Source organism: Scyliorhinus torazame, chromosome 7 (genome assembly GCF_047496885.1).
Source record: "Scyliorhinus torazame isolate Kashiwa2021f chromosome 7, sScyTor2.1, whole genome shotgun sequence".
NCBI classification, from domain to species: Eukaryota; Metazoa; Chordata; class Chondrichthyes; order Carcharhiniformes; family Scyliorhinidae; genus Scyliorhinus; species Scyliorhinus torazame.
The window spans coordinates 137,394,793-137,420,188 of record NC_092713.1 but is presented as its reverse complement, the minus strand read 5'-3'; the positions used below and the strand labels follow the sequence as shown (position 1 = coordinate 137,420,188).

General features: G+C 49.4%; 1 protein-coding gene across 1 annotated transcript in view; it reads left to right on the top strand.

Annotated features, from left to right (window-relative positions):
* Positions 1-7,376, top strand: part of tmed5 (transmembrane p24 trafficking protein 5) — a 34,458-nt gene extending 27,082 nt beyond the window's left edge. Inside the window, exon 4 of the mRNA XM_072511562.1 lies at positions 1,645-7,376. Within this exon, the coding sequence (XP_072367663.1) occupies positions 1,645-1,863 (219 nt within the window). The 3' untranslated portion in view covers positions 1,864-7,376. The remainder of the gene's footprint in view (positions 1-1,644) is intronic.
* The last annotated feature ends 18,020 nt before the right edge of the window (positions 7,377-25,396 follow it).

The window sequence follows — 25,396 nt, the reverse complement described above, 5'->3', positions numbered from 1 at the left end:
CTCCACTGCACCTCCGCCCTTCCTGGGGGCCAACAGGTCGAATTCGGCCTGGAGGCCACGCCTCTCCCTCAACAGTCCCTCCTCCGGCACCTCCGCATACCTCCTGTCTACCCTCACCATCTCCCCCACCAGCCTCTCCCTCTCCCTCTGCTCTCTCCTCTCCTTGTGGGCCCTTATGGAGATCAGCTCTCCCCTAACCACCGCCTTCAGCGCCTCCCAGACCATCCCCACTCGGACCTCCCCGTTATCGTTGGCCTCCAGGTATCTCTCTATGCTTCCTCGGACCCGCTCGCTCACCTCCTTGTCCGCCAACAGCCCCACCTCCAAGCGCCACAACGGGCGCTGGTCCCTCTCCTCCCCCAGCTCTAGGTCTACCCAATGCAGGGCGTGATCCGAAATGGCTATCGCCGAGTACTCGATATCTTCTACTCTCGCAATCAGTGCCCTGCTAAAAAGATTATTTTGACACCTATTAGATGAAGAGATGTGCTACAGAATCTAGAATGCAAAATCTCTCAGTACTAATTCTTCCAATATAGTAACAGAATGACTCAAAATAAACCTAAACCTCGGGCATTCTAAAGCTGCACATTGTTTTTTCAAAAATCAATTTGAACTTGTATAATTGTAATTGTCTGTAGAATCCATTATGCCTCGGTAAGGTGCACGCAGTTAATTTGGAAAGTATTGTTTCTGTAAACATCTCCAAAACCTCTGTATTTGAATACGTTTCCTGTTACTTGTTGAAGAAATTGCTCCTTTCGCAAATACACTGATGTGGGATTCAGCTCTACAGACCCTGCCTGATGGTCCCACTTTCAAGTTCTGGTCTGGGAGTAATGTATGGAAGGAGAAAACTACTAAGCCAAGGCAGGGTGGAAACTAGTATGGATCGTCTTTTAGATTCCCTGTCATTTTAGCTCGGCAAATTCACCCAGCCGCCTGTCCTTGCTGTTCTGTCAGCCACTCAAGGATGCATGTCATGTGCTTGTTAACAACACTCCCTCTGTTGCTATGTGACTGAGATCATTAACATAGTAATGGGAGATTAAACTTCAGTTTCCCATTGCAGTGGTGGGAGGCAATCTGAGGGGGAAAAAACACTTTAAAAATGCACTGAAGGGTAAATAGTGTATCAGTATTTGTTATACTTAAACTAATTTTTAAAAACGGTATTTACAAAACTGAAAAAGGTAAAATTTGTGCAAACCTTGTTTACATTTCTAATGTTTCTTTTTAGATAGTGGTGAAATTGTGGTCATATCCAGAGTCTCTTGTTTTATTTCACATTGTTCAATTGGAAAAAATGAGTACACCACTACGGTTACAACTGAGGCTGTCTTCAATATTGAGGGCAATAATCAGCCAAGTGGAAGCATCATCTGGAGAATTAGGTCATCCTGCTTTTTTGGGAGTGAAGAGCTATGATTCAGTAGAAGTAAATTAAACCTTGACATTGTGAAAAATTAAAGATTATTTAGCTTTGCGTCTAGAATTTTCTTTTCAGAAAAAAATTGCTTTTCTCAATAGGAGCAAAATTGCTGCGTCAGACTGCTACCACTATTTAATTAATTGTGCAACTTTTCTGTTGTAACTCGATGTCTTACGTTCTAAAATGTGCGACATTTTTGTGCTTTTATTTAGGAATCTATAAACAATGTGAAAGGCAGACTTAGTAAAAGCAACCAGATTCAGGGGCTGCTTCGAGCTTTCGAGGCACGGGATCGGAACCTGCAAGAAGGAAATTACGATCGGGTAAATTTCTGGTCGATAGTGAACCTGGCTGTGATGCTGATAGTGTCCTGCCTGCAGGTATACATGTTGAAAAATTTATTCAATGACAAGAGAAGAAGCCGAACGTAACACCTGGAAAATGATTGTTATACCTCAGCACACGATCGTGCCTGGAAGGCCACAGCGTTTATTTTCATTGGTGTATGCAGGAATTTCCTTACTGTAATTTTTTTCCTTTTAAAAAAAATGATCATGTTCAATAGGGCTATTAATGACACAACATAATAGACAAAATAGAGGAACGTAATTGTAATCATTTGGGAGAATGAATGGACATGTCTGAACCTTCAATCCCGTCAGTGGTCCAAACTAAGAACTTAAAGCCTTAATGTCATTGCCAAACAAACTGGAGATCTATGCTGGTACACTGACGGGAGGAGCAATGCTGGGATCCTGAAAGCTGCTTTGGTCAGTGTAGTTTGTGTAACTAACTTTTCCAATTGTACTTCTGGAACAGTTTAGAACATGTTGGGAACATACTTTGACTTGAACGCCTAGGTTTCTCTGTTCACGTGTAGTGGATCCTTTTAAAATACCGAGGGCAGTTGCATGTGGGAAATGGTGCACTGTGAGTGTTTCGCACTTCACGCAACAACATCCACTATCAAAATAGTGATAAGTAATGACTGGGGCCAAAGTATAACACATTCTGGCCACCAGGTCTGCCATATGTCTTTTTAATAATTTGATTTAATTGTTACCAGATACGTTTACACACTAGAAATTATGTAAAATGCTATAGCGAACGCTTATGCGTTGCAAAAAGGACGATCGCAACAGAAACTGTGATGGTATGGTCTGTAACCACTTTGATTTTAAATGTGACCCAGTCATACTATCAGCCCATGTAACATTTAGATGAAAAAACTTGAAGCCAAATTAGAAAGAAACAAACAGCAGAAGGACTTTAATGCTTGCAAAGACTCAATGAGACTGCAAATACTCTGGTCCAGAGCATTTCACTGCAATCTCTAGTGATCTGACCTCATTTGGTTTGGGGCTAATTTTTTAATCCCTCGCTCTTGTTTGCATTTCTAAGAGAGCAAAGATTATTGGGTTTTTTTAATAAACATTTTATTGAGGTATTTTTGGTATTATAGCAACAACAAAATAAACAATGTACATGAAACTATAAACATAGTGCAAAAGCCGTCTCGCTCCCTTTCAGGTCCCACCTTTATTAACCCCCTACTCTTAAGCTAAACTAACCCCCCCCCTCCCCCTTCTGCTGACGATTAATTTTCCGCGAAGAAGTCGACGAACGGTTGCCACCTCCAGGCGAACCCTAACAGTGACCCTCTCAATGTGAACTTGATTTTCTCCAAACAGAGAAAGCTAGCCATGTCCGATAGCCAGGTCTCCGACTTCGGGGGCTTTGAGTCTCTCCAAGCTAATAGTATCCGTCTCTGGGCTATCAGGGAAGCAAAGGCCAGAACGTCTGCCTCTTTCTCGTCCTGGATTCCCGGGTCTTCCGACACCCCCAAAATCGCCACCTCTGGACTCGGTGCCACCCTTGTTTTTAACACTGTGGACATGACATCTGCAAACCCTTGCCAAAATCCTCTAAGCTTCGGACATGCCCAGAACATGTGGACATGGTTCGCTGCTCCTCCCGCACATTTTGCACACCTGTCTTCCACCCCAAAGAATTTGCTCATCCGGGCCACTGTCATGTGAGCCCGATGAATGACCTTGAATTGTATCAGGCTGAGCCTGGCACATGTTGTGGACGCGTTGACTCTACTCAACGCGTCCGCCGATAGACCATCCTCTATCTCTCCTCCCAGCCCCTCTTCCCACTTGCGCTTCAGCTCCTCGGTCTGCATCTCCTCTGACCCCATAAGTTCCTTGTAAATGTCAGAGACGCTCTCTTCTCCTACCCACCCTCTGGAAACTACCCTGTCCTGAATCTCCCTTAGTGGTAGGAGCGGGAAGGTTGACACCTGTTTACGTAGGAAGTCCCGCACCTGCAGGTACCTGAATATGTTTCCCCTCGCCAACCCAAACTTCTCCTACAGCTCCTTCCCATTTTACTCGGAAAGCTCCCCTCTATAAACATATCCCCCATCCTCTCAATCCCTGCTCGCCACCATATCCGGAACCCCCCCCATCCATATTTCCCGGGGCAAACCAGTGATTATTACAGATTGGGGACCAGACCGATGCTCCCTCTGCTCCCACATGTCTCCATTGCCCCCAGACTTTCCGGGCCGCCACCACCACGGGGCTGGTGGAATACCGTGCCAGCGGGAATGGCAGAGGCTCAGTTACCAACGCCCCCCGACTGGTGCCCTTGCATGAAGCCCCCTCCATACGCTCCCAGGCCGACCCCTCCCCCACTTCCTGATCATGGCTATATTCGCCGCCCAGTAATAGTTACTAAAATTTGGCTGCGCCAGCCCGCTCTCTCCCCGACTCCGTCAAGCATTACCTTCCTTACTCGCGGGGTCTTGCCCGCCCAAACGAAGCCAGTAATCACTTTGTTGACCCGTTTAATTAAGGTCCGCGGAATAAAGATGGGGAGACATTGAAACACGAACAGGAATCTCGGGAGGACCGTCGTCTTGATCGTCTGCACACTCCCAGCCAGTGACAACGGAACCGTCCTTCATTTGGTCCACTAGTCTGGCCAGATTTAATTTATGCAGTCGGTCCCATTCCCGCGCCACTTGAATGCCTAGGTACCTAAAGCTTCCCCCTACTAATCTAAACGGCAGCTCCCCCAATCGCCTCTCCTGTCCCCTCGCCTGGACCGCAAACATCTCACTTTTCCCCATATTTAGCTGATACCCCGAAAACGGGCCAAATTCCCCTAGATTCCTCATGATTCTATCCCCTCTATTGGGTCCGATACATACAGAAGCAGGTCGTCTGCATAGAGCGAGACTCTGTGCTCCACCCCCCCCCCCCCCCCCCCCCCCCCCCCCGGACCAGCCCCTTCCAGTCTCTTGAGGCTCTCAGAGCAATTGCCAACGGCTCTATAGCTAGTGCGAACAACAGTGGGCAGACGGGGCATCCCTGTCCCATCCCCCGGTGCAGTCTAAAATAGTCCGATGTTGTCCTATTCGTCCGTACGCTTGCCACAGGACCCTGATAACAGCAACCTGACCCAGTCAATAAAGCCCCGCCCAAATCCGAACCGTCCCAGCATCTCCCACAGATAATCCCATTCTACCCGATAATAAGCCTTTTCTGAATCCATTGCGATCACTACCTCCACCTCCCTACCTTCCGGGGGCATCATGATCACGTTTAACAACCTTCTTCCATTGGCCACCAACTGCCGACCTTAACAAACCCCGTCTGGTCCTCCCCCATAACGTCCGGAACACAATCCTCAATCCCGGAGGACAAAATTTTGGCCAGCAATTTGATATACATTCACCAGGGATATTGGCCTGAGGACCCACACAGCTCCGTGTTCTTGGCCCGCTTCAGAATCAGCGAAATTGTGGCCTGTGACATCGTCGGGGGCAGCACCCCTCTTTCCCTTGTCTCATTGAACATCCTCATCAACACTGGCCCCAATATTCCAAGCAAAGATTATTGTTGATGGTATTGTCTTACCCATCAGAAACATCTAATTGTGACAGGAACAATATGGCTGAGACAAAATGCATGTAATTTCATAAAAAATCTATTGTGTGTCATTATGTACTTAAAACAGAAGCAGTATTATTTGTTAATGTCTTCATTATTGTTTCCTTGAAATCATATTATCTGGAAAACAATTTGCTTGAATTCTTAAAACATGTTTTAATCAGATCAGAATTAATGTCAATATTCATTTTTTCCCCCATTGTTTTCTAACAAAACTGAACTTGGACAGGCCTTTGTAGCTGTTAAGGATACTCACTTTGAAATATCTTCTAAAGGCACTTTTCTATCGACTAGTTATTTCTCTCTTGCCTCAGAGAGCAAGGTACATGCAGCACACTTGCTCATTTACTTCTGGCTAGGTATTGGTCATACAGGCTCCAATGTGGGACGCCAAGATTCAGCAACTGAATTAATGTAAGCATTGAAGTATGGTTTCCTCCCCCAGCATTACATTCATGAATCAGGCTCTCTTAATCCAATATTATATTGTAGTCACAAATGTTTGTAGGTCTACGACCCTGTCAATGTTCGTGGCACAGATGTGTTCCAAACAGTGGAGTGCAACAGATAAAGGAAGGAAAACATGAATGTACAAGAGCCATAAGCCAGCTGTAATATGTACAATTACCAAAATGTCTTGAAAGCCCAACAATAGCTGTTGAGTTTTCATCATGCACTGAATTAGTCTACTTCAGAACTGCCAGAAGTCAAAATTACAACGAAAAGCCTGAAAGAAATATGATCAGAGTCAGACTACCTGGTGACATTGTTTAGAAAAACGACAAAAGAAAATATCTTAATGTCTGTCTACTGGTACTAACGGAGAGGAAAAGTTTTTTGTAAATGTCTTGTGTCTACAAATAGGCTGGATTCCACGCTGGTAAGATTATGCTAAAAAAAAACAAAATTGCAGCAATGGTTTCAAAGGTGCAAATAATCTTAGTCTAACACTCAAGTTCCACCTTCCCTGTGGCCATTGTACACTCGAAGGCCTGTTAGCCTGCTGTGCAAGTTAGTGAGCTTGACAGTGAATTTCAAGGGATCGTGAAGTTTAGTTTCATTATTTGAACTAACATTTTCATAATTCTTTTGAAGTCTTTTTAAAACTAGGTAGAATCCTTGGTAAGAAATGACTTTTTGATTATACAGAAAAAAGGGCTTTACATATAACCAAATCTACCAGCCTATAATGGATTTAGTCCAGCGACTGAAATTATTTAAAAAGTGCCTCCAGGGTTTTTATACAACCTGTTCTTGATAGACCAGCAAGCAGAGAAAGAATTGACAGAACAGGCACAGCTGACAACTGGATATCATCGTAGTGGAATAATGCTCTGCACAAGAAAGACAAATTATGTAATTGACCTCACCTATAGTAAGGAATTGACCATTAAAATCTGTATCTATATTGTAGTAAATTAGTTTAAAATGCTCATGAGATACATCAGTCATTTCTCTTGTCTGAAACTTGGTTGCAAAGTACTGAGACTTGTAGTTTGCAAATTCACTGTACGTTTGTAAATTTCTCACTTGTAGAAATAGCAGCTGAACAACAGCTGCTTGAAATTTCCTCCATCTCGTGCACATTTTGCACCAAAAACATTTTGGAAACTCAAAACTAGAAATATATAACTGTGTAACTTAGACGAATAAGCCATAATCATACCTGAGTGTCAATGAAGCCTATCTGTATAATGCTCTTCCAATGTGAATATGCATTCAGATGAATTACAAATACTCCTGTATTGCAGCATTGCAAATTAGGATGAGCCTACAAGATCAATTGTATTGTTTCATTATCTTGTACAAATCTTAGAAACAGTAAATCTTCCATGCAACAAACCATACTGTTAAATGTTTGACTTGAACATTGGAAATGAAGCAAACTTAATCATGTTCTATTTCATTTGTTTAATTTGTTGGCTGTTATTTGAAGAATAACCTTTAAAATCTAGAAATAAAAACTTTCCAATTTTGGGTTAGATCAGATTATTTCTCAAAGAAGAATTCCAAAGCAAGGGCTATAGTCAGTTAAACCTGAGAAACGTTGTTGCCTTACAATTGTTTTCGTTTATTTTCCAAGACCTGGCTGGAACACAAAAAGCACAATCAGGTCCTGCTTCTCACTTGCCAAAACTGCTCTCTCTTCCAGGATCATCCCAGTTTATTTTCTCCACTGAAATCCATCTTATCTAACCACTGTTCCACTTCCACCCTCACTTCAATAATGTGCAAGGAATTAACTGACTTATTTGTGACTAAGATTGAGAGCATCCAACCTGCTGCCCCGCCACCTTCCTCCATTCCCTGAGATCACTCTAATTTACTCTAATGTTTCCTCCTTGTCCTTTGCCATGAATTTGCATATTTCTCTAGTTTCTTTCCTCGCTCCCTTCGTGCCCTCTGAGCACATTTGCCAGAGACCCACCTCCTACTTGCTTCCTGAATCCTATTCCCACTAAACTGCTGACCACTCATTTTCTTTTTCTGGCTCCCATCAGTGTGGGCCCTGCCTTTGAATTTTTGCCCCAAAACCTTATTGGTTCCAATGCCAGTGATTTCTAACCTTTTGTTAATCAGTTGATTGATTGATTTGCCCCACTCCAACAATGTATTGAAAAATTCTTCTTTCCAGACCTCATTGTCGTTTAAATTTTATAAGCCATTGTATCTTGAGACCAACAGTACAAAATAAATAGGATTGCAGAAGCACGTGTGTTTGATTAATAGAGGCTTATTGATAGGTCTTCCCCATACAAGGTTTGACACTAGACTCCCTTAAAGCCTGCGAAGTAGCCAATTATGTCATGCATGTCACATGACTTGCTTCTTAAAGAGACATTGCACACAACTGCAATAACAGCATAAATATAACACCGCTGACTAACCTATACAACAGGATATTGACCTCATTTATGAGGTTAACTCATATTCTCAGTGTCACACAGCAAAGTTTCCGGCAATCTCAAAGTTACAACAAATTTGTCGCGTACGGGTGCAGGAAGAGAAATCTGTGTGCATGGCTGGCCGCAGCAGTGTCCCACTAGTCCAGTGATGCAAACCTACTTTGAGCAAAAGAAGCACTTTACCATAGTGGAATATTTGTTGGTGTGCATCAAGAGGCTGGTGATTCTGGCCTCACATTGGTCAGAGATCTTAGGAATCACAAAATGCAGGGCACAATCCCAGTCGGACTGGCTGGGAATATAAAAATCCACAGTAGAAATGATTCCTCAGTGCCAGGTGCATGCAGTGTACAGACCAGAGCAAAGGGGACCCTTTATTTCCACAGAATTCCCACGCAGACCATGACAACATGTGGGAATGGATAGAACCATAGAATTCTGACAGTGCAGAAGGAGGCCATTCAGTCCATAGAATCTGCACCAACCCTCTTAAAGAGCACCCTACCTAGACCCACTGCGCCACCCTATCCCCGTAACCCCACCTAATCTGCACATCTTTGGACACTAAGGGGCAATTTATCACGGCCAATCCACCTAATCTGCACTTCTTTGGATTATGGGATGAAAACCATACAGACCTGGGGAGAAAGTACAAACTCCACACAGACTGTTGCCCCAAGGCCGGAATTGAACGCGGGTCTTTGGCACTGTGAGACAGCAGTGCTAACCACCGTTCACCCTAGGATCTGTTTATCTATTTTTATATATGTATTTCTATTGAAGTTTTTACAGTAACCACATCAAAACAAAGGAAAAGGAGGGGGAAAGCCATTAGTATCAATGCAAAACAGATGCAGCTCATAAAAGTAATTATCAACATGAGAATAAATAAGTGGATGAGTTGGGGAGAAAATCCCCGATATGTTCTTCCTATGAGTACAAGATTTGTCTGATACAGTCAACAACAGTCAAGGATTGTATCACACCCACAGCTTTAGAACAATTAATAGAGGAATAAAACACCCAGAGCAATGGGAGAATTACACTGACAACCACAATGTAATTAAACTCCAGAGCAGAACAGACAACCACCATACAGCTACAGGATAATGAGGAGGGGGCCGAGTACCACACGTCCAATAAAATCTCCGGTCGGACCTCAGACCTCAAACCTTGGGTCTCCCTTGGAAAATTAAGAAAAGATAAGAGGAAGAACAAACAGCAAGTAAGGCCCTAGCTACCAAACCACACCCACCGGGTCTCAGGTCCAAGGGAAGAACAAGCCACCTGATCAGTGAACAACACAGTCCCCCCAAGGGGTACCAGAGCATCCATAAGGCACAAGGTCAAGAAGGATATCGACAGATCCCTTGGTGAAGGGGAACTCTACCCCAGGGAGAGGGAGCCGACAGGCTACTTTCTGAAAGAGGCACTCTGGGAAGGAGGGATTCCATCACAACAACCACGACCACTCAGGAAAAAGGAGTACAGCTACCATAAGACCACCTAGCGAAAAGGCCTGACTATGGTACCGAGACCCGCCAATTTAACATCTCACACGTGTTCAGGAGAATACCAAGAACAATGAGAAGGACTGAATGGAAGCCCCACCTCTGGGGGCTCTCAGAAGGAAGAAAAAGACAAGGAGAAAGAACAGGAACTATCAGAACTAATTATTCGGATGATAAAGTGGCCCGGGCAACTGCTCAAGGCATGTAAAAATGGACAAGAGCCTACCAACTAAACCACAGGGGAACCTACCCAGGGAAAAAAGAAAAGGATAATCCTTGGGTAAAACGTTTGTTGCGTCCCAAAGTCATTATTCATCTGGGTGCCAGATCCAGTCACACCAGACTCCCCCTACAGGTGCCCCAAGAGAGGACACCCCCGTTCCTTGGGACAGCAGGATATTGACCACAGCGCCAGGCCCAGCCTAACTCAGTGTCATTAGAAAACACTCAGGAGATTCTAACCCCACCCAGATCATGGGACTATCGTCCCATACGCGATTCTCAGGGCCACCCTTGTCCTCAGAAACATTCCAACAAAAACAGTCAGAGAGGGAGACACGTCTCAGGAGAAAAGACTGACTTGACCCGAAATAAGAGATAATGCGACAAATATAGTCCAGTCCTAACCAGGATAAGAAACAGTCCGCCTGGGCCGAAAAAGATAAAAGTGTGGATACTCTGGATTGGAGTTGAAACAATAAAAAAGGAAAGCAAATTAAAATTGGTTAGTTTTAACTAAAGGGGACCGTCGATCACAGGGAGTACAAACTAACCCGACCAACTCCCAACTTGTACCCCTCACACCCCCCCTCCCACTATGCTCATCTTCCCTGTAGGTGAGACGGGAGAGGGGGCTCACAAAAAGCACCCCCTCCTTCCACCACAAGGATTGTCACACCATATAAGACGCAAATACATTTAGGATAAAGAAAAAACTACTGTCTGCAAATTCCGTATTCAATTTTGGCTAAACATATGACCACGTTAATTCAGGATAATTAAAGATGCAGGACACCACATCCACCTTATTCATTATTCACTTCCCTATAAACGGAAAAAATTGACAACGTCTAGCGTAAAACAACACGATCAACATGGAGCGAAGTCCAGGATAATAGCTTAGAGGCAGAAATGCACGGCAGTTCTCAGGATAAAAACCTCTTCAATGGTGCATGAAGACAGCCAAAATCAAGGATGAATCAGGATCAATGAGCACTCAACTGGATCATTCAAGGATTTCGGCGAACGAAGCACGAGACACCATTACTTCCACCATGCTGCCTCACCAGAACCCAGGCGGCCAACAACCTAGGTGCCGGCTGGGGGTGGGGGATGATTCCATCGGCTCGGCCACCCCCAACCCCTCACAACTGACATCCTGAACAGGACAGCACAGGACCAATAGTTGGAAGGCCGCACCAACCCCAGGCTTCAAAGATAGGATTAGATGTGCTCCATCAAACTTAATTTGCCCAGCCTCCAGATCGAGATTAAGGAAACATGGCACCCAATGTTCACACTGTTGAGAACCACTCATCACTTCATCTCGTGGACCTGGGCTCAGCAGCACTCCTCTCCTAATCCCCCTCTTTCTCTTCTGACTCCTTCTGGATGGATGACAGGCCATGCAGCAGGAACCCAACCATACGGAGGTGGACTTCCACCAGGGACAGTGCTCTCTCTATTGCAAGAACCACCTCCATTGCCCCCATAGAAACACTCCGCAACTCTTGGAATTGGCTTTTGACGACATGTACCTCAGAGCTGGGATCTCCAGCCAGAACAACATCTTCACAGGCAGTCATCATCCGTCGATGATGTAATCTAAAGACTGTAAATCGATCCTGGTGATTTGAAACTAATAACAGTAGTAACTTTAACCTGATGTGCTTCTGGTAAAAGGTGTTTTAAGTCATATGGATGTTAAAAGGAAAGCTTAAAGGATTTCTTTGTTGTATTCTTTGGGGGTCATATTTGAATTAATGGTTGCTTAGATGTTCACTGTTTGTTTTAAAAAAGGTTAACTTGCGTTCATAGAATAAACATCGTTTTGTTTTTAAAAATACCTTTCCATTTCTGCTGTAGCACACCTGTAGAGTGGGCCATGTGCTCCCCATACCACAATCTATTAAAAGTTGTGGGTCAGGAGAACTCCATGATACACTTTGGGGTTCTCTAAGCCCTGGCCCATAACAGGTCCCTGAGGCAGAAGCCTAGAGCTGGGGAGCCGCCGCGGGCAGTGATCGTGAGACTCCACAAATTTGTGGAGAAAGAGAAGGTTTGCGATGGGCCAGGGAGAAGCGTACCTGTGACTGGGAGGGGAATAAGGTCCAAATTTATCAGTACATCAGAGCCAAGTTGGCGAAGCGGTGGGCAGGCTTCAACAAGGCCAAGGTGGTGCTGTACCGGCGGCAGATCAGGTTTGGGGTGCTCTACCTGGCATAATTATGGGTGATCGGAGGTCAGGAGTATTATTTTGAGACCCCAGAAGCGGCTGAAGACTTCATTAAGTAGCATAATCTGGAGGAGAACTGAGCGGACAATGCTTGTGAACCAGGGTGCTGGCACTTATTAATGGTTGTTAGCATGTTTGACGTGGGGATAAGGATTGCGGGATTTTCGTCTTTTTTGTGAGGAGGGTGATGGACCGTAAATTACCACGAGACGAGAATGGTGAAGCAATCGAGGCTTTATTGCACAAGATGTGCCTCCTGCAGCTGGAACCAAAATGGGAGCAGTGCAGGCGAGCTTACACTTTTATACGCCGCCTGCTGGGAGGAGCCAGCAGGCAGGGATTTACCGTAGTACTTTTAATACACAGGCAGTGGCGTAATACATACAATATATCACTAGTGGTGTTTACCACATTCATCCCCTGTTTAAAAAAAGAGTCCGGCGGGGGTGAAGAACAACATTACAGATTAAGTCTGTCGGGGGCTTTGACCCTCTGCTGCGATCGCCTCAGTCCTGGTGGTGATGTGGGTGCCGACGTGGTCACCTGCGAATCCGGGAGCGTGTTGCCCTCTCCTTCGTCACCTCTGAGTGGATCCAATGGGTGGACGGATCCTGCTGGGGTGGGGGCTGCGGTGAGGTGCGCTGGAGGGAGGGTGGGTGGTGCAGGGGTGAATGAGGCAACCGGGGGGAGGGGGGGGTAAGCGGTGTCATGTCGGGAGTCGTGGGTGGGGACCCAGCGGGTGCCAGGTCCTGGAGGGAGACTGTCCTGGCGCCCGTCGGGGTGTGCCACGTTGGCATACTGCGGGTTGGCATGGAGGAGGTGGACTTTCTCGACCAAGGGGTCCGATTTATGGCTCCGCACATGCTTCCAGAGGAGGACGGGTCCAGCAACTGTCAGCCATGTTGGGAGCGAGACCCCAGAGGTGGACTTCCTGGGGAAGGTAAACACACGTTCGTGAGGGGTCTTATTAGTGGCGATGCAGAGAGCGACAGGATGGAGTGGAGCGCCTCGGGGAGGACCTCCTCCCAGCGGGAGACCGGGAGATTTTTAGACCGAAGGGCCAGCAGTACGGCCTTCCAGACCGTCCCGTTCTCCCTCTCCACCTGCCCATTTCCCGGGGGTTGTAGCTGGTCGTCCTGTTCGAGGCGATGCCCTTGCTGAGCAGGAACTGACGCAGCTCATCGCTCACGAAAGAGGATCTCCGGTCACTGTGGATGTAAGTGGGGAAACCAAACAGAGTGAAGATGCTGTGCAGGGATTTAATTACCGTGGCAGAAGTCATGTCGGGGCTTGGGATGACAAAGGGGAACCGTGAGTACTCATCAATTACGTTGAGGAAGTACACGTTGCGGTCGGTGGAGGGGAGGGGCCCTTTGAAGTCCATGCTGAGACGCTCAAAGGGGGGGGGGGTGGCCTTCATCAGGTGCGATCTATCTGGCCGATAGAAGTGCGGCTTGCACTCTGCGCAGACTGGGCAGTTTCTGGTTACGGTCCTGACCTCAATGGAGTAGGGCAGGTTGCGGGCCTTGACACAATGGAAGAACTGGGTGACCCCCGGGTGGCAGAGGTCATAGTGGAGAGCCCGGAGTCGGTCCACTTGTGCGCTGGCACATGTACCGCGGGATAGGACATCAGGGGGCTCATTGAGCTTCCCCGAGCACCTATAGGTATAGGTGGAGAGCTCGATCCTCCACCTCAAGATCTTGTCATTTTTGATCTTGCCCCGCTGCGTATTATTAAACATGAAGGCAACCGACCGTTGGTCAGTGAGGAGAGTGAATCTCCTGCCGGCCAGGTAATGCCTCCAGTGTCGCACAGCTTCCACAATGGCTTGGGCCTCCTTTTCGACAGAGGAGTGCCGAATTTCAGAGGCATGGACGGTGTGGGAAAAGAAAGCCACGGGTCTGCCCGCCTGGTTGAGGGTGGCGGCCAGAGCTACATCTGATGCATCGTTATCCACCTGAAATGGGAGGGTCTTGTCAACCGCGTGCATCATGGCACTGGCGATGTCCGCCATGATGTGGTTGAAGGCCTGGCGGGCCTCAGCCGTCAGGGGAAAAACTGTGGACTTGATCAGTGGGTGGGCCTTGACATGCATTTCTCCTTATTGTAGGTGAGGTTAAGGAGTTTAGCGGCATGGAGGAATTTTTGGAGGTTTGCGTCGTGGTCCTGCTGATCATGGCCGCAGATGGTGACGTTATCCAGGTACGGGAATGTTGCCAGCAGCCCGTATGGTCAACCATTCAATCCATCTCTCGTTGGAAGGCCGAGATCCCATTGGTGACGTCGAAGGGAACTCTGAAGAAATGATAGAGGCAGCCATCTGCTTCGAACACAGTGTATTGGCGGTCCTCCGGGCGGATGGGGAGCTGGTGGTAGGCGGACTTCCAGTCTACTGTGGAGAAGACTCGATACTGCGCAATCTGATTGACCATGTCAGATATGTGTGGGAGCAGGTACGCGTCGAACTGCGTGTACTGATTGATGGTCTGGCTGTAGTCAACGACCATCCTGTGCTTCTCCCCAGTCTTCACTACCACTACTTGAGCTCTCCAGGGGCTGTTGCTGGCCTCAATGATCCCCCCCCACAGGAGCCGTTGGACCTTCGGAAAGGTCCTGTCCTGCGCACTGTACCATCTGCTCCTAGTGGCGACGGGCTTGCAGTCCTGATTCAGGGTGATGGAGGCGAACTGCGGAAGATGCTGGGAAGTCCCGGGCTGATCAGCGGTGGCGGAGGTATCAGTCGGCAGCTAACAGCCAGACGAGCAGGGGTCCTGAGGCGCGGTCCAAAATGGCGGCGCCCACATGGCGGGCGGCATAAAAGATGGCGGCGCCCACGGGCCGCACATTGCTTGCGGTGGAAAAGGTGGCGGCGTCCCTGGATCGCACCTGGGGGGTGTAGTAATGCCGGGCCTGGAAACAGCGGCGACCGACCGGGCCTGGCAAACGGAAACAAAGTGTCCCTTCTTCCCACACCCGTCGCAGGTCGCGTTCCGCGCCAGGCAGCGCTGCCTGGGGTGTTTACTCTGTCCACAGAAATAACACTTGGGCCCCCCGGAGTTGGCTGGCTGCCGCCCGCCGCAGGCTTGCGGTGAGCTGGAGTCGGCAGCAGGTCGGGCCCACGAGGGTGCCGCGCAATTGGGGGTGTAGGCATCCAGATTACGGGAGGCCACTTCTAGTGAATTAGCAAGCTGCCTAGTCTCCGCAAGATCGCGCTTACCCCCCTCCAATAGTCGCTAGCGAACGTACATAGACTTCACGCCCATGACATAAGCGTCTCTGATTAATAGTTTGGTGAGTTGGACTGCCAAAACAGCCTGGCAGTCACAGTTCCTACCGAGAATCTGTAGGGCCCGCAAGAAATCGTCCAGAGTCTCCCCCGGAAGTTGCCGTCTCGTGGCCAGGAGGTGCCTGGCGTACACCTTTGTTTTAACAATCAATTTTATTGAGGTATTTTTTGGCATTGTAAACAGTTATAGATAACAGAAATATGCAACCATCAACGAAAAGCCACCACTTCAACCAAACCATAATGCACGTACCCGCTCCTCTCCCATAGACACTACCCGCCTTTATCCCTCCTACTCTCCTCTAATCTCCGCCCCCCCTCCCCTGCTGACGTTCACTCCCACGAAGAAGTCGATGAGTGGTTGCCACCTTCGGGCGAACCCCAATACAGATCCCCTCAAGGCAAACTTAATTTTTTCCATACCCAGAAAACTTGACATGTCCGAAAGCCATAGTTCGGTCTCTGGGGGTTTTGAGTCCCTCCATGCCAGCAGTATTCGCCGCCAGGCTATTAGGGAAACAAAGGCCAGAACATCTGCCTCTTTCACCCCCTGGACTCCCGGGTCTTCCGAAACCCTGAAAATTGCCACCCCTGGACTCATCACCACCCTTGTTTTCAGCACCCGGGACATGAAATCCTCAAATCCCTCCCAGTACTCCCTAAGCTTAGGACATGTGAACGTGGTTCGCTGGTCCTCCCGCGCATCTAGCGCACAAGTCTTCTACCCCAAAGAATTTGCTCATCCGAGCTACCGTCATGTGGGCCCGGTGAACAACCTTAAATTGAATCAGGCTGAGCCTGGCACATGTTGTGGTTGAGTTTACCCTACTCAGAGCTTCCGCCCACAGCCCGTCCTCCATTCCCCGCCAAGCTCCTCCTCCCATTTGAGTTTCAGTTCCCCTGTCCGGGCCTCTTCCCCCTCATGAGCACCTTGTAGATATCCGAGACTCTACCCTCTCCTCCTTCTCCTCTAGAGACTATTCTGTCCTGGATCCCTATTGGCGGGAGGCGTGGGATGGATGGGACCTGTCTGCGTACAAAGTCCCGCATCTGTAAGTACCTAAAGTCATTTCCCCTTACCAGCCCAAATTTCTCCTCCAAGCCCCTCAAACTCGCAAAGCTCCCCTCCAGGAACATATCGCCCACCCTCCTCGCCCCTGCCCGCCGCCATGTTCGAAACCCTCCATCCATGTTCCCGGGGGCGAATCGATGGTTATCACATATTGGAGCCCAGACAGATGCACCCACCCCACCTACATGCCTCCTCCACCGGCCCCATATCCGCATGGCCGCCCCCACTACCTGGCTGCTGGAGTACCTGGCCGGCGACAACGGTAAGGGAGCCGTGACCAGGGCTGCCAAACTGGTGCCCCTGCATGAAGCCGCCTCCACTCGCTCCCAGATAGACCCCGTACCACTCCACCCAGTCGAAGGCCTTCTCAGCGTCCATTGCCACCACTACCTCCATCTCCTTGCCCGTCGGGGGCATCATGATCACATTAAGCAATCTTCTCAAGTTAGCTGTCAGCTGCCTGCCTTTCACAAACCCTGTCTGATCATTCCCAATCACCTCCGGTACGCAGTCCTCAATTCTAATCGCCAGGAGCTTGGCATCCCCATTGATCAGGGAGATTGGCCTGTATGACCCGCAGGAGTCTGGGTCCTTGTCCTGCTTCAATATCAGCGAGATGGTGGCTTGCGACATCGTCGGTGGCAGGGTCCCTCTGTCCCTTGCCTCATTAAAAACCCTTGTCAGGACTTCCGGGTGCGTCGATGACCAGCTGAGTCGCACGTTTCGGCAGCTCCCGGTGAAACGGACTTTTGGGCTCTTGATAGGAGCCCCAACGGCAATTTTGACGGCTAAAAATACTGTGCGGTAAACCAGAAGGGAATCCCCCTGGATACGGATGGAAAAAGGAGGAGAAAGTGGCCGGATTGCAGTGGATCCTTTAGAACAGCGGCAAGGAAGGCAAGCAAAAACCAAGATGGCGTCGGAAGGTGGCAGTTTAACATGGGGCCCTGAACAACAAGAGTTCTTGAAATGCTGTGTGGAAGAGCTCAAAAAGGAAATTAAGAAAGAGCTGTTGGCCCCGATACTACAGGCGATCGAAGGGCTAAAGGAGGAACAAAAGACCCAGGAGCGGGAGCTTCGGGTCGTGAAGGCAAAGGCAGCCGAGAATGAGGACGACATACAGGGCCTGGTGGTGAAGACGGAGACGCATGAGGCACATCAGAAACGATGTGTGGAAAGATTGGAGGCACTGGAGAACAACGCAAGGAGGAACAACCTGAGGATTCTTGGTCTTCCTGAAGGTGCGGAGGGAGCGGACGTCGGGGCATATGTGAGCACGATGCTGCACTCGTTAATGGGAGCGGAGGCCCCGGCGGGTCCGTTGGAGGTGGAGGGAGCATACCGAGTGATGGCGCGAGGACCGAGAGCAGGAGAAATTCCCAGAGCCATAGTGGTGAGATTCCTCCGTTTTAAGGATAGAGAAATGGTCCTTAGATGGGCAAAGAAAACTCGGAGCAGTAAATGGGAGAACGCGGTGATCCGCGTTTATCAAGACTGGAGTGCGGAGGTGGCGAGAAGGAGGGCGAGCTTTAATCGGGCCAAGGCGGTGCTTCATAAAAAGAAGATAAAATTTGGAATGCTGCAACCGGCAAGAGTGTGGGTCACATATCGAGGAAGGCACCACTACTTTGAGACGGCGGATGAAGCGTGGACTTTTATTGTGGAAGAAAAACTGGAATGAGCGGGTTATTAAAAAGAACGTTTGAACAAAGTGGTGGGGCGAATGTGGGGGGCGAAGAGGGGGGTTAAAAAGGGGGGAAAGAGGAGTTTTATGTCCTAATCCTGCGATGTGGTAACTTTTCTCTCTTCCACAGGTGGTGATGGGGGGAGGAGGGGAGGTGGAGGAGATGGGGCGTTGGCCATTGGGGGCGGGGCCAAGGGAGAAGCGCGGGCTTGGTTCCCGCGCTATGATAATCATGGCGGGAATAGAGAAGCAGGAAGGAGGGGGCGTCGCACGGTGCGAGCCGAGGTCACGGGGGGAAGCCGAGGTCGGCCAGAGTTTGCTGACTTCTGGGAGCAACATGGGGGGAGTAATTACGCTAGCGGGGGATCTAGCGGGGTGGGGGGGTGGGAGGGGGGGAATTACTGGGTTGCTGCTGCTGGGGAGAGGGGGGAGCTGGTATGGGAGGGGATGGGCGGGGGGGCACCGCCTGGGGGAGATACAGCTGCGTGGGAACTGGGTGAGGAGCTGGAAAAAGGGGATGGCTAATCAACAAGGGGGGGGGGGTAGGAAGCCCCCCAACCCGGCTGATCACGTGGAACGTGAGAGGGCTGAACGGGCCGATAAAGAGGGCACGGGTACTCGCACACCTTAAGAAACTTAAGGCAGATGTGGTTATGTTACAGGAAACGCACCTGAAACTGATAGACCAGGTTAGGCTACGCAAAGGATGGGTGGGGCAGGTGTTCCATTCGGGGCTAGATGCGAAAAACAGGGGGGTGGCTATATTAGTGGGGAAGCGGGTAATGTTCGAGGCAAAGACTATAGTGGCGGATAACGGGGGCAGATACGTGATGGTGAGTGGCAAACTACAGGGGGAGATGGTGGTTTTGGTAAACGTATATGCCCCGAACTGGGATGATGCCAAATTTATGAGGCGGATGCTAGGACGCATTCCCGACCTAGAGATGGAAAAGCTGATAATGGGGGGAGATTTTAATACGGTGTTGGAACCAGGGCTGGATAGGTCGAAGTCCAGGACTGGAAGGAGGCCGGCAGCAGCCAAGGTACTTAAAGATTTTATGGAGCAGATGGGAGGTGTAGACCTGTGGAGATTTAGCAGACCTAGGAGTAAGGAGTTCTCGTTTTTCTCCTATGTCCATAAAGTCTACTCGCGAATAGACTTTTTTGTGCTGGGAAGGGCGTTGATCCCGAAGGTGAGGGGAACGGAGTATACGGCTATAGCCATTTCGGATCACGCTCCACACTGGGTAGACTTGGAGATAGGGGAGGAAACAGGAGGGCGCCCACCCTGGAGAATGGACATGGGACTAATGGCAGATGAGGGGGTGTGTCTAAGGGTGAGGGGGTGCATTGAAAAGTACTTGGAACTCAATGATAATGGGGAGGTCCAGGTGGGAGTGGTCTGGGAGGCGCTGAAGGCGGTGGTTAGAGGGGAGCTGATATCAATAAGGGCACATAAAGGGAAGCAGGAGAGTAAGGAACGGGAGCGGTTGCTGCAAGAACTTTTGAGGGTGGACAGACAATATGCGGAAGCACCGGAGGAGGGACTGTACAGGGAAAGGCAAAGACTACATGTAGAATTTGACTTGCTGACTACGGGCACTGCAGAGGCACAATGGAGGAAGGCACAGGGTGTACAGTACGAATATGGGGAGAAGGCGAGCAGGTTGCTGGCACACCAATTGAGGAAAAGGAGCAGCGAGGGAAATAGGGGGAGTGAGGGATGAGGAAGGAGAGATGGAGCGGGGAGCGGAGAGAGTGAATGGAGTGTTCAAGACATTTTATAAAAAATTATATGAAGCTCAACCCCCGGATGGGAGGGAGAGAATGATGGGCTTTTTGGATCGGCTGGAATTTCCCAAGGTGGAAGAGCAGGAAAGGGTGGGACTGGGAGCACAGATCGAGGTAGAAGAAGTGGTGAAAGGAATTAGGAGCATGCAGGCGGGAAAGGCCCCGGGACCGGATGGATTCCCAGTCGAATTCTATAGAAAATATGTGGACTTGCTCGCCCCGGTATTGACGAGGACCTTTAATGAGGCAAAGGAAAGGGGACAACTGCCCCCGACTATGTCTGAAGCAACGATATCGCTTCTCTTAAAGAAGGAAAAGGACCCGCTACAATGCGGGTCCTATAGACCTATTTCCCTCCTAAATGTAGATGCCAAGATCCTGGCCAAGGTAATGGCAATGAGAATAGAGGAATGTGTCCCGGGGGTGGTCCACGAGGACCAAACTGGGTTTGTGAAGGGGAGACAGCTGAACACCAATATACGGAGGCTGTTAGGGGTAATGATGATGCCCCCACCAGAGGGGGAAACGGAGATAGTAGTGGCGATGGATGCCGAGAAAGCATTTGATATAGTGGAGTGGGATTATTTGTGGGAGGTGTTGAGGAGATTTGGTTTTGGAGAGGGGTATGTTAGATGGGTGCAGCTGTTGTATAGGGCCCCGATGGCGAGCGTGGTCACGAATGGACGGGGATCTGCATATTTTCGGCTCCATAGAGGGACAAGGCAGGGATGCCCTCTGTCCCCATTATTGTTTGCATTGGCGATTGAGCCCCTGGCGATAGCGTTGAGGGGTTCCAAGAAGTGGAGGGGAGTACTTAGAGGAGGAGAAGAACACCGGGTATCTTTGTATGCGGACGATTTGTTACTATATGTGGCAGACCCGGCGGAGGGGATGCCAGAAATAATGCGGATACTTGGGGAGTTTGGGGATTTTTCAGGGTATAAATTGAACATGGGGAAAAGTGAGTTGTTTGTGGTGCATCCAGGGGAGCAGAGTCGAGAAATAGAGGACCTACCGTTGAGGAAGGTAACAAGGGACTTTCGTTACCTGGGGATCCAGATAGCCAAGAATTGGGGCACATTGCATAGGTTAAATTTAACGCGGTTGGTGGAACAAATGGAGGAGGATTTCAAGAGATGGGATATGGTATCCCTGTCACTGGCAGGGAGGGTGCAGGCGGTTAAGATGGTGGTCCTCCCGAGATTCCTCTTTGTGTTTCAGTGCCTCCCGGTGGTGATCACGAAGGCTTTTTTTAAAAGGATTGAAAAGAGCATCATGGGTTTTGTGTGGGCCGGGAAGACCCCGAGAGTGAGGAAGTGATTCTTACAGCGTGGCAGGGATAGGGGGGGGCTGGCACTACCGAGCCTAAGTGAGTATTATTGGGCCGCTAATATTTCAATGGTGAGTAAGTGGATGGGAGAGGAGGAGGGAGCGGCGTGGAAGAGATTGGAGAGGGCGTCCTGTAGGGGGACTAGCCTACAGGCTATGGTGACAGCCCCATTGCCGTTCTCACCGAGGAACTACACCACAAGCCCGGTGGTGGTGGCTACACTGAAGATTTGGGGACAGTGGAGACGGCATAGGGGAAAGACTGAAGCCTTGGAGGGGTCCCCGATAAGAAACAACCATAGGTTTGCCCCGGGGGGGAATGGATGGGGGATATGGAATGTGGCAAAGAGCAGGAATAACGCAACTGAAAGATCTGTTTGTGGATGGGAAGTTCGCGAGTCTGGGAGCGCTGACCGAGAAATATGGGTTGCCCCAAGGGAATGCATTCAGTTATATGCAACTGAGGGCTTTTGCGAGGCAACAGGTGAGGGAATTCCCGCAGCTCCCGACACAAGAGGTGCAGGACAGAGTGATCTCAAAGACATGGGTGGGGGATGGTAAGGTGTCAGATATATATAGGGAAATGAGGGACGAAGGGGAGACTATGGTAGATGAACTAAAATGGAAATGGGAAGAAGAGCTGGGGGAGGAGATCGAGGAGGGGCTGTGGGCAGATGCCCTAAGCAGGTTCTCGTGTGCCAGGCTAAGCCTGATTCAGTTTAAGGTATTACACAGGGCGCATATGACTGGAGCACGGCTCAGTAAATTTTTCGGGGTGGAGGATAGGTGTGCGAGGTGCTCGAGAAGCCCAGCGAATCATACCCATATGTTTTGGTCATGCCCGGCACTACAGGGGTTTTGGATGGGGGTGACAAAGGTGCTTTCAAAAGTAGTGGGGGTCCGGGTCGAACCAAGCTGGGGGTTGGCTATATTTGGGGTTGCACAAGAGCCGGGAGTGCAGGAGGCGAGAGAGGCCGATGTTTTGGCCTTTGCGTCCCAAGTAGCCCGGCGCAGGATATTGCTAATGTGGAAAGAAGCCAAGCCCCCGGGGGTGGAGACCTGGATAAATGACATGGCAGGGTTTATAAAGCTAGAGCGGATTAAGTTCGTTCTAAGGGGGTCGGCTCAAGGGTTCACCAGGCGGTGGCAACCGTTCGTCGAATACCTTGCAGAAAGATAGATGGAATGGAAAAAAGAAGGCAGCAGCAGCAGCCCAGGATCGGGGGGGGGGGGGGGGGGGGGGAGGAGGGGGGGGGGGGAGGAGGAACCAGAAGGACTCTCCGGGTTGTTAATATATACTGTATAATATGTATAGGTCGTTGCTACAGATAATTATATATTGGACTGTTAAATTATATTTTTGGAGAGTGTTACTTGTGATAAGGCAGTTGCCAATTAGGGTAGTTTTCATTTTTGTTATTTATTATTTATTCATTTTCTGTTTATAAAATAGGTCATTGTTATTTGTGTTGTTATAATATTGTGTAAAGGATGCACAATGTACTGTGTTGGTTGACCAAAGATTTTCAATAAAATATATTTTTTTTAAAAACCCTTGTCAGGACCTGTCCCACTATCTCCGAGGACTTCTTGTAAAACTCTACTGGGTATCCATCCAGCCCCGGGGCTTTCCCCGACTGCATGGCTTTTAGGCCTCGCAATACCTCCTCCGCTCTAATCGGGGCCCCCAGCCTGTCCACTAGTCCCCTGCCTACTTTTGGGAAGGTTAGCCATCCAGGAACCTTTTCATCTCCTCCGGCTCTACCCGCCTGGCGTACACTTGATTCACTGACTTAACGTAATGTCCTTTCAGTAGCGTCATCGCTTCTGCATAGGTAGGTGCATCCTGGATGAGGGGAAAGATTTCAGGGCTCACCCGTGAGTAGAGGACTTGGAGCTTCTGTGGGCACGAGAGTTCTTCAGTGGCTGCTCTGAAGTAGCCTTCAAAGCAGGCTAGCCAGTGCTTGAAGGCAGACGTGGCGTTGGCTGCGTGAGGGCTCAGCTGCAGGCGATCAGGCTTGATTAGGAAGTTCATCTTTTAAAATCTTGTGCAATAAATTGATGTACCGTCAATTACCACGAGACGAGAATGGTGAAGCAATCGAGGCTTTATTGCACAAGATGTTGTGCCTCCCGCAGCTGGAACCAGAATGGGAGCAGCGCAGGAGAGCTTACACTTTTATACGTCGCCTGCTGGGAGGAGCCAGCAGGCAGGGATTTACCGTAGTACCTTTAATACACAGGCAATGCCATAATATATACAATATATCACTAGTGGTGTTTACCACAGAGGGGTTTGCTGCTTACTGTTGCGATTGTAAGGGGTTGTAGGGGTGAAAAGTTTATGTAAAGATGGATGTTCCCCCCCCCCTCCTGTTTTATGGGACTGTTTGTATTTAACATATGTTTGTTGCTTTTGGAGAAGGCTTCCTGGAGTTTAGGAGAAGCCTTTGTTTGGGTGGGGGAGGGTAAGGTCTGCAGGGAGCCTTCCACCTTGAGCTGAGGAGTTGGGGGCGGGGGGGGAGGTTATTCGGTGGTGCCTTTGGGCAGGGGCTGCTGCGCTAGCAGGTGATGCTGGTGAACGAAAGTGAGGTGGTGGGGGAGAAGGCCAAGAGTGATGGCCGGGGAGGGGGAGATGGGGAGGGATGTTGTTGTGACTTGGCAGGGGGTGAGAGATGACATTGTCAAGGGCGGAGAAGGTGGCCATCTGGGATGGGTTAGGTATAGGGTGGAATTAAGGGGGTGGGAGTTAAGAGGGAAGATGACAAACGATAGAGGGGATTTGAGGCGTAAGCCTCCGGTAAGTCTGGTAACATGGAACGTCCGGGACTGAATGGCCCGGTTAAAAGGTTGCGGGTGTTCGCGCACCCCAGGAGTTTGAAAGCGGGGGTGGTCTTTTTGCAGGAGACACACCTCCATGTGAAGGACCAGGTTAGGTTAAGGTTGGGGTGGAGGGGGCAGTGTATGCGGGGATAGTTATCTTGGACCATGCGCCCCACTGGCTGGAGATTCGGTTTAGATCGGGATGAGAGCAGAGGCCTGGGTGGAGGTTTGACTCAGTGTTGTTGGCGGATGGAGGTTTTTGTGATAAGGTGCGGGCTGCGATTAAGGAGTATGTGGAGTTGAATCAGAATGGGATGGTGTCGGCGGCCATTTTTTTGGAAGCACTGAAGGCAGTGGTCCAGGCGGGAAATTATTTTGTTTAAGGCTCGTGCAGATACAGAAAGGAAGGAGGATCATGACTGTCTAGTGAGTGAGATAGTGGAGGCGGACAGGGAATATTCAAGGGTGTCCACCATTGAGGGATTGACGAGGAGGAAAAAGTTGCAGGGGCAGTTTGACAGGCTGATAACAGGGAGGGTAACTGCATAGGGAAAGAGGGGTGCAATATGAGTTTAGGGCGAAGATGAGCTGCATGCTGCGGAAGCAGGCTGCATCCAGGGAAATGTTGAAGAAATGGATTGGGGCTGGGGATGTGGTGTTGGAGCCAGAGAAGATAAACGAGGCATTTAGGGAGTACTACAAGGGAATTTACGAGGCAGATCCGGGGGGGAGAGGAGGGGTACATGGGACGGTTTATGGACAAGCTGGAATTTCCCCAGATGCAGGAAGCAAAGAGGCAGGTGTTGGAGGAGCCCCTGGGGCTGAGGGAGGTGCTGGATAGTATCAAGGGTATGAAGTCGGGGAAGGCCTCTGGGCCTGATGGTTGCCCGGCTTAATTTTATAAGGAATTTGCAACGGACCTGGCACCACATCTGTTGGGGGGTTTAATGAAGCACTGGAGAAGGGGAAGTTGCCGGAGACGATTACGCAGGCAGTAATCACACCAATCCTGAAAAGGGGGAAGAACCCGGTGGAATGTGGGTCGTATAGACCCATGTCACTATTGAACACGGATGTGTAAGTATTGGCTAAGTTGTTAGTGGAGAGGATGGAGGATTGTGTCCCGGGGGTGGTTGCAGAAG